The 16619-nt window shown below is 36.8% G+C and overlaps 2 protein-coding genes across 2 annotated transcripts; one reads left to right on the forward strand and one right to left on the reverse strand.

Moving 5' to 3' along the window:
- The first annotated feature begins 5149 nt into the window (after positions 1-5149).
- Positions 5150-8295, forward strand: LOC140962309 (serine/threonine-protein kinase BSK5-like). Its single transcript, XM_073421169.1, has 10 exons — positions 5150-5470; positions 5574-5785; positions 6024-6159; positions 6365-6498; positions 6585-6690; positions 6775-6860; positions 7052-7240; positions 7312-7476; positions 7574-7687; positions 7883-8295. The coding sequence occupies exons 1-10, from the start codon at positions 5389-5391 to the stop codon at positions 8123-8125; spliced, it is 1467 nt and encodes a 488-aa protein (XP_073277270.1). The 5' UTR covers positions 5150-5388; the 3' UTR covers positions 8126-8295.
- A 139-nt stretch (positions 8296-8434) lies between these two features.
- LOC140963363 (mitochondrial import inner membrane translocase subunit TIM10-like) lies at positions 8435-9999 on the reverse strand. The gene is made up of 5 exons (XM_073422654.1): positions 9789-9999; positions 9622-9674; positions 9445-9483; positions 9222-9291; positions 8435-8642 (listed from the first exon to the last, which is right to left on the reverse strand). The coding sequence occupies exons 1-5, from the start codon at positions 9831-9833 to the stop codon at positions 8592-8594; spliced, it is 258 nt and encodes an 85-aa protein (XP_073278755.1). The 5' UTR covers positions 9834-9999; the 3' UTR covers positions 8435-8591.
- Between the last annotated feature and the right edge of the window lie 6620 nt (positions 10000-16619).

The raw sequence follows: 16619 nt of genomic DNA on the forward strand, positions 1-16619 counted from the left end.
GTCGCCGGAGCTCCGTCGCCGGATTCCGGCAACCAAAAATTTTTTATTTTTAATTTTAAAAATAGGGGCGTCGGGCAGCCCCTCGGGCAGCCTGGGCTGCCCGAAATATGCTCCATCAAACCTTGAATTTTGTTGCAAAATTTCATCTCAAGCGGTTAGAAATCAATCTCAATATAATATCTTGTAAATGCTACACAAAAAACGTAACCATAGCTCTGATACCACTTGAAAGGGGATCGGTTACGGTGACGGGAAGCGCAACGGAAGTAAAAAATTTTATTTTACATGCTAAAATTTTCGGCCACCATGTTCCTTGTGCAACAAATACATTTAAACACCATACAAGACATACATAGGGTGTTTGAAAGATTATACCTATCAACCTCTTGAGGTTGATGAATGGCACCAACCAAGTTGTAAACAACTTGGCTCTTGAGTGGATGAAGATCTACAAGCTTCCTCCTCCTTCAAAAATTAGGCCCACCACTTGCTAGGTAAATCCCTTCTTGTTTTGCACTAGAAAAACAAGAAGATTTTTCAATGAGAAGAATATTTCTTCCTCAACACTTGAAGAAGAAAAATGAGAGAAAAACTTGGAGAGAAGTGTGTAGAATTTTCGGCCAAGGTGTGTCTAATGGGGGGAAGGGAGACTTGTCTTGGACATGCAAAAAGTTGAAAGCAAAAGTTGCATGCCATGCCTTGAAAACACAAAAAGTAGTCTCCCAACCTTTCACCTCCCATGCATGTATATTATATGGTTTTTAATCAAATTAAAAACCATGGACTAAATTTAATTATCTCAAACATATTTGAGACTAATTAAACATTACTTGAATTTACCCAAGTCCCACTAGTTAAATAATTATTTTAATTGAGCTCTACAAGACTCAATATGATTTAATTAATCCAACACTTGAATTAATTTAATTATTTGGACTCTACTAGGTCCACTAGTGTTTAATTAATTCAACACTTGAATTAATTTAATTTAGTCCATAATAATGTTTATGAAAATCACAATTTTCAAATACATTATTCACTTGGCCAAATTTTAATTTAGGAACACTTCCATAAATTAAAATTTACATTTCTCTCATAGAAGTCATACTTCCATTTTCTTTACGCTTATAAACTCATTTATAAGCCGTTCAACACATTGAACTATTTTACTTCTCATCGGGATCTAGAAAGCTAGTACTTGTGTGGCCCTCAATGGTTCATTGATACAACTAGCCGCGGGTTCACATCTCCATGTGATTCGGACTAAACATGTCCTTATTCGAGCATACCCCAATTGCTCCATTCTTACTTATCAACTCCTTGATAATAAGAACGTCAGAACTCAAGTCTGATAGTACCCAACCAATCATGTTAAACGTCTAGCAGCATCGCTTACATGATTCCCTAGGTATCAAATGATAGTGCCTGCAAGAACCATTCAATTATGGTTAGCGTACAGTACGGTCCCTTCATCTCATATATCCCGACCGATTCGACAACCATTGGTTTATCGAGAGTTGTCAATGAATCGATACTATGTGTCATGTCGTAGTTGCATCGATGGTGTAATCTATGAAACCCCTTTCATAATTACCACCATACTCTGATCAGAGATTTCAAACTACATATACATGAAAAACACATAGGATATCCATACCCGTAGGTAAGCGGTGAATCCCCGACTACAATGCATCGACTCCTATATGTTTCGACAGAACACCCAACCTTGCCACCTGATGACCCCATGAGAGTCGGTAAACAAGTCAAAGTGTAATTCTAGCACATAGAGTCTCAATGTTGTCCCGGGTCATAAGGACTAATGGTGTACAACCATAAACTAGGACTTTTCCACTCGATAAGTGAGAACCACTTGGAAAATCCTTTATGGAGGGTTGTTCAGTGCACTCTACAAGGAGCACCTATCTGCATGCTCGGACATCACAATGTCCCCTACCAATGAAACATGGTACTCACATCGCAGATACTAGTCTCGAACTCGAGCGGCCTATATCCTTCTTAGCGGCGGCTAAATCGACTAGGAACTGTTTAGAATATACAGTATTCCAAATATGAGTTTCATGATACTCATCACATGAGCATCTCATATTCTTTCTACTATTTGTATATTCAAGGACTTTATCTATGCAACTAGCATGGGTATACAGATAAAGAAGTGCCAAAACAATAATTTCAAATATTATTAAAATAAAGACTGTTTATACATAGAGTTTCATTGTGAACACTCGGCCAACACTTGGCTCGACGTGCACCTACTCTAACATCATATGCTCATTAGCTCCAGTGTCGATAATCCATTCATAGCCTAACGATTGTGAGGTAGTACCTGCCATGTTCACTACTGGTGCACAATCATTCTGTAGTTTGTTGCTGCCCAAAAGCTTCAGAATTTCAGCATATTGGCTAGTAGTGAAGAGAGACGGAGTTCCAGTTGATGCTCTTGGTTGATCAGCTTTGCTTTCTTCTACAAAGTTAGCATCTGCTGAAATCCCTCTGTGTTTCACATTATTATCTGTATATACCTTCTTGTTTGGTCCTTTGTTTGTAGCTCTGTACAGCTTATGCCATGGAGGGTAACCAACAAGTTTGTAACAATTCTCCTTGGTATGTCCACTCCAACTGCAGTGAACACAATTCAAGTTTGCTCTCTCCTTCATGGAACTACCTATTCTGGTCTGATTAGTGTAGAAAGCTACTGTTGGAGCTTCAACTGAGGACAACGCTCTATGAGATTCCTCCTGAGATATCAGTGAAAAAGCCTGTCTAACCTTAGGTAAGGGACTCATCATCAAAATTCGGCTCCTTATATTCATTTAGCTGTCATAAAGTCCCATCAAGAACTGAAGGAGCCTCTGCTGCTGTTCATGCTCCAAATACGTCCTAGCAGTGTCACACTCACACGAAGACAAGATGACAAGAGCTGAATATTCATCCCAAAGTAGCTTAAGCTTGCAATAATATGTTGAGATAGTACTATTACCTTGGGTTAGACGTCCAATTTCTCTATGCAACGAGAAAACTCGCGATCCATTGATCTTGTCGAATTGTTCCTTCAGATCCGTCCACACTGAAGAAGCGTCTGATGCATAGACAATTCCACCGAAAATATCCTTCGATACTGTGTTCATTATCCATGACAGCACAAGTGCATTGCATCTTTCCCATTGAAGCGAAGTTGGGCTATCAACATGTGGTCTTCGACAACTTCCATCTATCAACGCGATTTTGTTCTTCGCCCGCAGTACAATCAGCATAGCTCTGTTTCAAATACCATAGTTTTCCACTCCAATCAGCTGATCATTGACCAAGTTCATGCCCGGAGTATCGGACGGGTGAATGTATAACGGATCGTTGAAATTGCAATTGTTTGCCATCAATCCGCTTGATGGAATCGATCTGCTTTTACAGCTATCCGATCGAACAAGTTAATTGAAAAACGAAGCCCTATGATTGAATCCTAACGCTTTGATATCATGTCAAGAACTGAAAATAAAGGAGAATTTAGCCCACTGAGCTAACTGAAAACTCATTCTTTTTATTATTGAATTCAACCGCTGTACATGACACTTATATAGTATATGGAAGAAACTAATAAGCGTGCTTTGGAATAGTACATATACAACGTATTTGAGTACAATTAACAAAACTCAACATATTTGATTTCAAATAAGATGTTTGTCCGAACATCTGACGCACACGGACATCTCGTTTAAAAAATACACCACACGGTATAAGAATCACCCGAAAATGACATTCCTTGCAAATATCAATATCTGAAAATAGAATATAGTCAAAGGGACAGGAAAATAATTAGTAAACCGAAGCTTGATGATTCTTAATTAGATACTTTAATATATTCAATTAATGCGCCATTAGTGAAAGTAAAAGGAAGAAACCGTAACAAAATGATTTGGTCTACGTCACAGGATTTTTTGGACTTTGACTTGTACTGAAAATGACCCTTTATTTAAAAATATTTTAATTTTATCTCGAATAAATTGTCCTGATGCACGTTTTTTTAAATAATTCTTCATTTTTTTTTATTTATTGATATACTCTTATAAAATAAATTTTGGAAATATAAGCAACCATTTATTGATCGAATTAAATAATTGAGTAAAAAATCAAACAATTCTCTATCTTTGAGAATGATTCCAATTAATCTTTGAATTATTGTTCAATTTTTTGTTTATTGAAAAATAATCGTTGCTCAATTTATAAATAATTAAAGGGGGATTAAAATAAATATATATTTCTATTTTGTAAATTATATTTACAAAAAATAAATACATACCAAATTAAAAAAAGTTCAAAGTTGAGGAGAGGGTATCGTGCTCTGCCAGCCTCCTCTGGCTCTATGATTGAGTCACTGTTTCTTTCGACGATCAGTAGTATATTGACCTTCAGTCCTCAGCCGTCGATTTTTTTTGTGTTCAGTCTTTGGTTATTTTTTTAGTATCACATTTCCACATGAAGTGTATCACATTTTGTATGACATAGTACCACAATTTTGTGGGTAGAAAGTGAACCCAAAGAAATATTTTGATTGAGAATTTTTCACCAACTTCTCCTATTTTAAATCTATATATTTATAAAAAAAATCTAAAAATTAAATAAAAATTTTAAATAGTTTTATTTCTATTTGATCAAAGGGGTTATCTTAATATTATTCTTAACAAATGACTTTCATTCCAATGCAACGTGTTTGATGCTATAAAAACTTTTTTGGTTCATTTTCTTAACAAATGACTTTCATTCCAATGTAACATGATGATATTTCAATTCGTCGCTAAAAAAGTAATGGAAAAGTCATCTATGACAGGAAATAAGATGGAAGAATACACTATTGGTTTTGAGATGATATGTACTAAATGAAGTGATGAACTCATTCATCTTTAGGAGGGTTCGACTTGTTGGAGTTTTATCAACATTTTTTCTGTGTGAGTTCATTTTTCAGTACAGAGTTAACCTGCTTAGGAGTTTCATCATTTAAAAAAAAAAGGTAATTAAAATAAAGATTGAAAGGCAGCAGAAAGGCAAAAGCAGCAGAACTGCAGAAAGGGTAATGCTATTTCTATTTATTTTCAATTTTTTTTTTATATGAGACACATGTAAGAGTATTGTTCACCACACCAACAAAATGCATGAAAATCAAATACACATACCAGCTCCGTGATTGGAACATTTAATGCTCTCCAAATGTGTGAAGGTGAAAGCTTTTTGAGGACAAACACTGTTTCTTGGATCCTCAAAAACATCGATCCCATGTTTCTCTGTAGCTTATCCCAATGTTAAATCTTGAGATTATACTACTTGTTGCAGGCTGAAAAAATTAAATTTTTTTTTGAATTTTTGTTATCGCCGTATTAAATGGGTGCACGGTGCTCGAAGTTTTCTTTCTGCTGGTGGCATTCTCACCTCAAGCCTTCTGTTCTTGAATCCTCCGAACTGGGTTAGTTTGTTTTCGTGAAGATATTTGAATCTTGATCGGTTTTTTTTTGGTGAGTTTGTGAAAAAATGGTGTCTTTTTCACTTGAGCTTTCTGGGTTTCGTAGAGAATGGGGAGAAAAATCCACTGCCAAGCTTCAAAGAGTTCAGCTGGGAGGAGTTGAAAACTGCGACAAATGGGTTTTCTCCTGATAACATTGTGTCCGAACATGGAGAGAAGGCTCCTAATGTAGTTTACAAAGGCTTGCTTGAAAATGCACGATGGATTGCTGTTAAGCGCTTCAACAAGTCTGCTTGGCCTGATTCTCGCCAATTCATTGTTAGTATATTGTTTTAACATTTTTTTTAGTTGCTGTTTTCTTGATTAATCCTTTAGCTAGTGACACAGTTTATGCATCTACCCTTTCGTGAGGTTATATTCTTTTATATTGTCTTTTACTTGGGAAAACTTAACATCTGATAAATATTTCTTAGTTTTTAATCAAAATCATGAACAATTTTGAGTGAGCGATGGGCAATTTCTTTTTATCATAAATTATCTTTGTTGTTTCTTGAAGGATGAGGCTAAGGCAGTGGGGAACCTGAGAAGTGAACGATTGGCAAATCTAATTGGATGTTGCTACGAAGGGGAGGAGAGATTACTGGTGGCAGAGTTTATGCCCAATGACACCCTCGCCAAGCACTTGTTTCATTGTGAGCTTGATATCTGATTGCATTTTTAAGGCATAATGGTGCACTCTCTTACCGAACATTTATCATGTATGGGCCTATTCAGTGGTGTTTTCGAGCTAATTACAAGACGCACATTAGTAAATTTGATTAGTCATTTTCGTGCCTTGTATCTTATTATCTTGGTACTTAAGTGTTCTGATATATGCTAGTGGTTGAATTGGGATAGGGGAGAACCAGCCAATGAAATGGGCAATGAGGATGAGGGTGGCATTATATTTGGCCCAAGCCCTCGAGTACTGCAGTAGTAGAGGGCGCGCACTATATCACGATCTTAATGCTTACCGAGTCTTGTTTGATCAGGTGACATGTGCTTTGGATAATTTTGTTTTTCTACATATTATGCTCTTAGTGTTGCTCTTGGTTTTACTCTGGGATACCTGTTATAGGATGGTAATCCTAGGCTCTCTTGTTTTGGCCTGATGAAGAATAGTAGAGATGGCAAAAGCTACAGCACAAACTTAGCTTTCACACCTCCAGAGTACTTGAGAACCGGTATACATGCATCTATATGCTTACTCTGATATTAGTATGTTTTTGTGCCATTTAAGAAACTTGCGATCTTAAACCATTTTATAGGAAGAGTGACTCCAGAAAGTGTAGTTTACAGTTTTGGAACCATGCTGCTAGACCTTCTAAGTGGCAAGCACATACCTCCAAGCCATGTATGTTTTATTTCCATTATTTAAATGAACAAAGTTTCTTCAAAGAATATGTTTCGTCCAATCTTTATTATACTCTAAGGCTCTGTTCTTAGAAATTTTTTAGATGATAAGCTTCTTGACGGTATGTTTAAAGCTTAATCTCAATTTCATTAAGCCTGGAATTCATTACTCCAACTCTTCTTGCCTTCTAGGCACTTGATCTGATCCGCGGAAAAAATTTTCTGATGCTGATGGATTCTTGTTTGGAGGGTCACTTTTCTACTGATGACGGAACCGAGCTGGTTCGGTTAGCCACCCGCTGTTTGCAATATGAAGCACGAGAGAGGCCGAATGCCAAGTCTCTCGTGGCATCTCTACTTTCTCTTCAGAAAGAAACCGAGGTATGATAATACAGGCATCGCCAACTATTTTGACTGATTGTTAATATTTTTGGTTTGAATGTATGAATCAGGTTCCTTCATATGTTCTGCTGGGAATTCTACAAGGAAATGCGAGCCATGGTGAACCATTGGCGTTAAGTCCTTTGGGTGAAGCATGTTTGAGGAAGGATCTCACTGCCATACATGAGATATTGGACAAGGCTGGATACAAAGACGATGAAGGAATTGCTAACGAGGTTTGTACAATTTTTTTGTCTATTTTTGCATAAACACCTGACATTCTGTATCATCACACACGAGATATTGATATATTCAGGTTATGTTACAATGCAGCTATCTTTTCAACTGTGGACAAATCAAATGCAGGAGACCTTGAATTCCAAGAAGCTTGGGGATTCTGCTTTTCGAGCTAAGGATTTTACCATCGCCATCGATTGCTATACACAAGTGAGTTTTGTACCTTAATTGTTTTTGTTATTTGCAATACATAATTTATCTATTCCAGCTCAATACCAGAAGTTCTCCTTCGTCTTAATTTATAATCGTCCAGATCCCTTTGAGCCGTTTTCTTTTCGTACACACATATTAGGTGTGTGATGAACCAACATTATAACTTGTGAAAAATTATGTTGCTTCTTGCAGTTCATTGATGGTGGGACAATGGTGTCGCCAACTGTCTTTGCCCGACGCAGCTTATCTTATTTGATGAGTGAAATGCCTAATGAAGCTCTGCACGATGCTATGCAAGCCCTGGTGGTATCACCAAACTGGCCTACAGCCTTTTACCTTCAAGCTGCTGTACTTTTTACACTTGGGATGGAGAATGATGCGCAAGAATCACTTAAAGAAGCCACAAATTTGGAAACCAAAAGAAACAGAATTTGAAAGTGTATAGTTTTCCCATTCTCTTGATTTTCTTCTCACTCATTTTGACTCTCAATCTGCGGATGATTATTTGAAATCGACTGTTTTTAAGTTTCTGAATTTGTAAAACTTTAGTCTCTTTTTCTTGGCTTTGCGAGTTCATGCAATGAAAAAGTCCACTTTTCTTGATTCTCAAATCTCTGTTATTAGGTATAGATCCATGATTCAGGATGATGGGGAAAGGCACTTGCTGGGAAATTTTATACTTTCCCGAAAACAAAATGGACCAAATTCTAGATTTTTTCACATAAGAGGGAGCACCAGAGGAAATGAAATAACAAAAGGTTTTCAATTAACGCATCTTGCCAGTATGTAAAACAATAACTTCCAACTACAATTTTTCTTTGTTCAAGTAATTCGCTAACATAATATAAACCTGAGCACATTCTCATCTCAACTCAAAAAGATCGAGGATAAAAAATCTCCTTCACATAGGAGGTCGATTATCTCCAAGCAGTTGGCCAACCAAGTTTGTCACCTGCAGCGAACATGTGAAAACAGTCAAGATACGATCAATGTAGAATATAGCATAAATCATAAGAAATTCAAAATACAAATGAAATCACCTCGATGATTCAATTTGATATGTTTAGCCACATCATAAAATCAGAGCGTCATATGAAATTCTTTCACGGATAAAAAAAACCACCTTTCGTTAGGGACTCAAATGAAAACCCTGTGCTAAAAATCTTGCTTCTCATTCACATAAAGCACTACTTTCTCTTAAATTTTATAATTTTTTTACGTACCTCTAGATTTTGGCATTGTTTGCATTGCTAAAGATGCAATAAAAAATTAAAAATTGACCAAATACCACATCCACAATAAGTAGTCTTTACCATGATGTGCAAAACATAAGTCAATCACCATGTGGTAAGATTTTTCTCATTTCCTCCTAAAAGAAAAGGCTGGCACCATTTATACCATATTGCATTGTTCACAACCTCATGCATCAAGAATCTTGTTAAAAAAAGTAATCACGTAAACACACAAATCCTTGTACACTGGTCAGACAACTTTATCAAACAAATCCGATGTTCGAAATCCAATCAATCACCTGCCAATACTTCGAAACACATCGATCAATGCAACTATTTTCACCCATGTTTAGCTCAGAATCCTTGTACCTGAAAATGTATGTAACATTCTCCCACTCAGCACTTCAAATGATTCAAGGAGACAAAATAAATTGCTGTAATCTGATCAAATTTTGAGATCTATACAACTCAATAGATTTAACATAATTTCAATAAGAGCGATTGGGTATCTCAGAGTCATACTTGTTCTCAACGCATTTGCTGAAACATGTGTGTGTAAGCCTGAATACAAAAGACAGCAAGCGGATAGCTCAAAATTCAGATTCAGATCGCAGAGTGAAAATCAAGAATGCGCTTAATTCAATGTAGAGAATAGTCTCTTGGGCATTTTTACAAACAACCAAAAGCTAAGTTACCTACTTATTAAACATTTCCACCCTGTACTCCATCTCCTTTTCCATCATCCCGATTATCTAAACAAACCAATACGCAAAAAGAATGTTACAATCCCAAAAATATGAAGAACCCACAACACAAAACCGTTTTAATCTGTGCGAGTAAGAGAAACAAGGATTAAAGAGATGTACCTGCTCTCTCTCAATAGCAGACGGACCGGTGTTGTTCGGAGCCATTAGATCTGTATAGGAGAAACAGAAAGCTAGAAAGAAGAAGTCTTGCTGGAAATTTTGGCGCAATCGAGCAGCAGAAAAAAGGTTTATATGCTTAAACCCTAATCCCCAAACCTGACACCGTCAATATCTCCAGGAAAAAAGGTTTATATTTATTTGTGAATTTAACGGGTTAGACTCAGAGCAAGGTTTTTTTGAGCTCCACTTCATTTTCAATGTTCATGATATAAGAGCAAATTTTCAATAACTCCCTACATCTCTTCTAAATTTTATCTTTACTCTTTATATCTTTATTTTTTTGTTTTAGCTCCCTAAGATTTTAAAATTTTCAAGAATACCCTTATTCTCTTATTTTAGTAATTGATTTTTCTTTTTAAACATAAAGGCCCATCATGCTTCCGTAAAATAAATTAAATTTTTTACCTCTTTGACCGGAGTACTATCGGGTTATATCCACCGTATTTTACGAACTGCTCCACACAGTCCAACCACACGATCGCAACCGATGGTTACCGACGCAGATTCCTTCAACAGCACTTGGCGCAATCCTAATTCGTTTCATACCTTAGGGTGTATAGTAAAAGATAAAATTTTGAAAATACATGAGAGGGGCTAGAGCCGAAATCTCTTTATTCAAACACAAACATTTATTATTACATTGAAACCTCCTGTAAAGGAGGAGAAACTTGTTTAGCTACTTATAGTAGCCTCACTTGAAAAACACATAAACTTGAAAGAGAAAATATTACAATTTATGATTGAAAGAATTGAGAAAAATGTTCGATGATCATCATTTCTTTCTTCCTGCCTTATTTATAGAAGGCTTCTTCGGATTTGAAACTCGGACTTCAAATCTTGATAAGTCTTTACAGCTTGCATATGGACCCTTTAGTGGTTGAGCGGTCCTACTTTCTTGAAACGTCATTTTCTAGATTATTAATCTAGAAATTAACTTTTCGTCTTCTTTTATCTCTCCGAGATACCAGTAGAGATGAGTCTGGAGGATATCAACTGTAATCTCATTTCCTTTTTCTTTGTACATTTTTATAATTGATCTGAGAGCTGCAGCCTCACTTCTCTTATATTTGATTCTTCTCTTTAAAACTTTCAGATATACCCGGTACATCTTTAAGTTTTAATTCTGATGTGTTTAACTAGTTCCATTTACCATAATTTATAGTATCAGGTTTCGGTCCAGTTTTCTTGTTTTCTTTATTGGATTCCTTTTTTAAATAAAGTATCCAATGTTCTTTCGTCTTTTACCACTCATTATTAGTGGTTCTTGTGTCCTTTTCCACCGATTATTGGTGGTCATGTTTTCCTCGTTCACATGGTGGTTCTTCTTTTGTTAATGGGTTTGGTCACATGTCCCTTTTAATTTTGTCGAAGAATCTTAGTCTTTTTGTATCCTCGAGAAAAATGTGAATGTGGTCCTTCCCCACTTGTCCTTGCTTCGGTAAAATGTTTTCGATCAGATCTCGGTTTGAAACCTTTACCGAACTCCGGTTCTTTCTGATTCTGTCATTCATGACAGATGTTTTCTGACCATCTTCCTATATGTGCCATATTACAGAATTTTCGGAGAGTCTCTTTACTGGCCGACACCTTGCTGTTCCATAGAAGATTTCTTTTCTTCTCGAATAAATCTTCTGCAAAACTTGTTGTTTTTCCTGTCATAGTGTTTAACAGGAATGATCCATTTAAAGAATTTTGGTAAAACTTAAATGGAAACTTGACTTTGTCCATCTCCGTGAGACAGACCCAGATGCCCCATGCTCTCCTGGTAGATATGTCATCTTCATTGAATGAAGAGACTAAGGGGGTTTCATTTGTAGGAGGATCCTTTACAAATTTTTGAGAATTCATGTCTGGCCTCCTTAGCTTGATGAAATGAAAAGCTTCGTGTGAGCCTTTCCCTGCTGGTTCTGGTGTTGCACTGAAAAAATACAGCTCCAAAATATCTCCTCTGGACAAATGATCATTGTTTGTCCAAGTTGCATGTACCGCTTCCTGTATCCATTTTGGTAATGCTGATATCTCCGGGAAGCTGAGGGAAGTAGTATAAACTGAGGCAAGAGCCCAAAATTCATACCAGGCTTTGACCTCCTTTGGATATGAATTTTGTTTCATCCATACCCTAGGATATTTTCCTGCAATATCAACTCGAACCATGGCTGGGTTGATGCCAATTCTTGTGTTTAATTTCTCCCAATTCTGTTGGTAAACCTGAAATGGAGAAATTGTATTTTCATTAGTACCAACCTTAGTTTTGCCTTTGTCATTACGAGGCCTAAGGTTGATCTCTCCCTCTTCAATCCCCGAGGTAAAGGGTTGACTTGAGGACTCGAGATAAGGGTCTGGAGTCTCAATTTTTGTTTCAGCCGACTCATCTGGAGATGATCTCGACTTAACACTTGTGCTAGGAGTACTTGAATCCCCTGCTCCAGGTATAGAGTCCTGTACTCGAAAACTCTCCATTTGGGAAACCAATGGTTTCTCAATGCCTTGGAGGATAGGCCTTTGCATTACAGACCATAACTGAGTATATGCCTGTAAACATCATGTGATTCGATCAGAGACAATTCTCTTATTAGCTTGTTGAAGCCTTCCCGAAACTTCTGCGTTTAGTGCTAACTTGTTAAACTCGGTTTGAAGCATTTCAAGATGTTCTCTCAAATGCCTCTGCATCTTGATAATAGCATCAATGTCAATGTTGTCCATCTCTTGTTAAAAAATCTGCAAGAATATTCTCATGAGATTTAATCATCACAATATCAAAAATATAATTTTGACATAATGCTTGCCATCTTAATAATCTGGCCTTCTCAGGTTTAGACTCAATTCTATTCCTTAAGAAAGCTTTCACCTGTGTGTTATCAACTTTCAAAGTGAATTTCTTTGCAAGTAAAAATAATGGTCATTTTTCAAAAGCCCTTTGTACTGCATAAAATTCCTTCTCGTTGATATGTCATCTTATGGCTTCCGCATCTGAGAATAAACCGCTACAATACCTGCATGGTTGTTCTCCATCTGGTGTGAGCTTTGTAAGAACTGCTGCCCACCAATGATCACTGACATCGGTATACAATACCAGATCATCCTTATCTTGAGGAATGGCCATCTTTGGAAGATTCTTACAAATCTCCTTTAATTGGCATAGTCCCTTTGTGTGTTCATCCGTCCATATAAATCTAGCATCTAATGGACTAAACAATTTCCTGTGTTTTGCTATATTCTTGATAAACATCACAACAAAATTAACAACTCGTAAGAAACTTTGAAGTTGCTTCTTGTCTTTGAGACTTTCTGGAAAATTCTGCATTTTTTCCACTATGTGTTCTTGCAGAATAATTCCTGACTCATCGATTTCAATTCCAAGGAATTCAATCTTTCTTGTAGCAATGACTGATTTCTTTTCAGATAAAATCAGTCCTTCTTTTTTACAAACATTAGAGAAAATCTCCAAATGCTTAACATGTTCATTTATATCTTTAGACGCTATTAAAACATCGTCAATATAAACAAACATAAATTTAAAATAATCTTTAAAAAAATTATCCATATTTCTTTGAAATATCTAGGGTGAATTAGTCAATCCCATTGGTAATACTTCCCAAATATAATGTCCCTGAGGTGTGGAGAAAGCTGTGAATTTCTTGCTTTCTTCTTGCATCCGAATCTGATAAAATCCGGACTTACAATCGAACTTAGAGAATATCTTAGCATTGCGTATGCAACTTATTAGGTGTTCTCTACTAGGTATAAAATACCCATCAAACTCCAGAATCTTATTAATTTCTTGATAATTAATAACTAATCTGGGTTTTCCTCGTTTTATCTCACCATGATTTCTTACCAGAAAACCTGGACTACTATATGTTGACATTCCTGCTTTGATTAAACCAAGGTTCAAATTTTTTTTGATTATAATCTGCATATCCCTTTGATCAATAATATTCATTGGGATAGGCTTGCAACGGATACATTCATACTCTTTGCCTTCTTTAATTTTAAGGCAAGCTTTGAGTTGATTTCTGTCCCACCATGCCAAAAGATCTTCATTGTAATTTTTTTTTTTATCATTTTCTTGACATCTTCTAAGAATACCTTAGATTCAAACTCTACTTCATTCTGATGTAGAGTTATCTTCAGGTATTCCATATATTCTGGTTGGAGCGTTTTATCTGCTCTCAACTGGAGCATTATTTCTCCAAACCTTCTAAAATCTTTTATTTTTGGGTTCAGAAGTTGTCCTGAATCACAACGCTTGCTGCGAAACTGGATTAACAATTTTCTGTAAAATGCCTCTCTTAGTCTCTGGACTATAATTTTGTGGTTACAAGAAGTCGTAAACACTAATTTTCTAGTCTCATTTTCTTGAGTATAGGATTTGAACATTTGTAGGAAATTGTTTCCTAACAAAATATCAGCTCCTGTATCATGAAAATAAATTGGTGGTGTCTTTACCTTGTACCAAGGTGTTTGCCCAGCACCGCCAATCATGATATTTCGATCCCAAATTTTAAACATAACATTTAAAGATTTATTCTACCCTTCCAAGTCATGAGCCACACCCGTGGACCCATGGATTCAATTTTTATCTTTTAATTTTTGTTTTCGACACCTAGACGAACACACCGAGCCATCTCCCAATTTACTTGAGCCACGCACAAGCCACCTCAAGCCAAACCCTAGCCAACCCACCTATGGACCCTACTGACTAACTTTGACCCATAGAACCTAGCCCTAGCTCGCTCAAACCATGCTGGAACCGAACCTAAAATCTGCATGTTTTGTGCGTGCCTATTACCACTTCACCAAAACTCCTAGCCAACTAGGACTCCTCTAGCCACCTAACCAGATCACCTTGGACCCTCACCGACCCTGGACCACGCCCAGACCCAGTCCAAGCCCTGGAACCCCAAGCACGAAGCTCTGAACCAAGCACAGCCACCCTGCGCGCTAGTTGCTCTCTCACGGTTCCCTTTTTTCCCTCGAGCCAACAGAGACCCAGCTGCACCAGCCCCTAGCCCAGACGTTACCCATCTTCCTTAGACCCTATAGGACCCACCTGGCTCGTCCCCAGGCCAGCCGCGGGCCTCTTTTATCAGACACTCCAGAAACCTTCTCGCGCCTTGTGCTTCCCTCACGATCTCTCAAGCCAGCGCCTAACCTAGCCACTCCAGCCCCTGGCCCGACCCTTGCCCAACACTATAGGACCCTGATGGACCTACATAGCTCGCCCAAGCCCCAGCAGCGCACCCCCTAGCCGCTGCTGCACACACACGAGCGTGGGGGAGAGTCCCACTTCACGTGGACTCTTACCCAGCCCATGACTTTAACCTTAGCCCTCCTAGGACTCTTCCTAGGCACTAACCATGACCCCTAGGACCCAACCTACAGACCTGGTTGAGCCACCTACCCCCATGCATAAGAACCGAGCCCTTGCATCTTGAAGAACCAACCAAAACTCACGGCCCTTTTTGTTTTTCCTTTGCCCACGGTTCCTGCTTAGTTTTCCTTTTATTTTATCATGTTTTGTCCCTAATTCATTCATATTTGATCATGTTTTGGCAGCGTGTCCGTTGGTTTCAAAAACGATTTCAAAACAAGCGTAAAATCGTTAAAACTTTGAAAATACGTAACGTACCGTAAAATAATCGAACCCATGTATTTTTCATGCATAATCAAATAAAACACACATAATATGATTTGTATGATGTTTAAAAAAGTTTAGAAAACGTGCCTTTGCGTTTATAACGCTCGAATATACGATCTTCGACGAAGGTGCGACGTTAGACGACCAGACGACGTAGAACACAAGCTTTTCTCTTCTCCCAAAATTTCGAAATTGTGTGTGTGATTGAGAGTGAATTTTCGGCTGATGGGAAGAAATTGTGGTGAAAGAAAACTATAAAACACTATTTATGTATTTTAATTAACATCTAATTGGGCTTGTTTGCTTAGGGTTATTGGACCTACTTAATTAATTAAATTGGGCCCAATAACACTTATTTAATTAAAACATAAAATTTTATAAAATAAGTTTTCATAAAATAATATTTTTGATTTTTTAATACTCCTTCTTTGCCCAAAACCGTCTTCTCGAAAAAAATCGAGCTCGACTCGTAAAATAATTCGAACTCCAACATGTTTAAAAAAATTAAATCATTTTTAATCATATTAGGAAGTCTTGCTATTATTTAGATAAAAATACATATTCTTGTCTTGGTCGTCCCCAGTCTCCTTTCCCCTGCCTATTATCGAATATTCGGGTAAAATCCTTAATTTCATGAAAACATGTCACATAATCATTTAATCATGCAATCATACATTTAATCATATAATAAATATCATGTAAGTATTTAAAAACAATTAAATAAAATGATTAGGTAATTAAAATAATTTTGCATGCATGTGGTTTACGTAGGTTGGTTTTTCGGACGTTACAACAATATTTTTACCAGTATTGGAACCCTTTTATTTTAAAATGTGTGTTTTTTAACAGTTAATGCATTCATGCATTTAAATACATTTTCGAGATTTAGCTTTCAATAAAAAAAATTCTAACAGTATTTTTGTGAGACCCCGAGAATAAAATAGCATTGATTGTATTTTGGTAAATAAGTTGAAAAATACTCAATTTATTTTGATGACATTTTCATAAATAAGTTGAAAAATAATGAATTAATTTTAAGGGCAAAATGGTAATTATTGTCATATCTTTTCCATAGGAAGTCCAAATGATTTGAGATTTGGATATACCGTAGAAAACTCAAAGATATAGAA

Source organism: Primulina huaijiensis, chromosome 17 (genome assembly GCF_012295235.1).
Source record: "Primulina huaijiensis isolate GDHJ02 chromosome 17, ASM1229523v2, whole genome shotgun sequence".
Classification (NCBI taxonomy): Eukaryota; Viridiplantae; Streptophyta; class Magnoliopsida; order Lamiales; family Gesneriaceae; genus Primulina; species Primulina huaijiensis.

Coding starts and splice junctions, on each gene's coding strand:
- LOC140962309 (XM_073421169.1), top strand. CDS start 5,389: ATGGGTGCACGGTGCTCGAAGTTTTCTTTCTGCTGGTGGCATTCTCAC. Junction 6,691..6,774: donor TCCAGAGTACTTGAGAACCG/GTATACATGCAT, acceptor ACCATTTTATAG/GAAGAGTGACTCCAGAAAGT. Junction 7,477..7,573: donor ATGAAGGAATTGCTAACGAG/GTTTGTACAATT, acceptor GTTACAATGCAG/CTATCTTTTCAACTGTGGAC.
- LOC140963363 (XM_073422654.1), bottom strand. CDS start 9,833: ATGGCTCCGAACAACACCGGTCCGTCTGCTATTGAGAGAGAGCAG. Junction 9,675..9,788: donor CTGCTATTGAGAGAGAGCAG/GTACATCTCTTT, acceptor TGGTTTGTTTAG/ATAATCGGGATGATGGAAAA. Junction 9,292..9,444: donor AGCAAATGCGTTGAGAACAA/GTATGACTCTGA, acceptor ATACATTTTCAG/GTACAAGGATTCTGAGCTAA.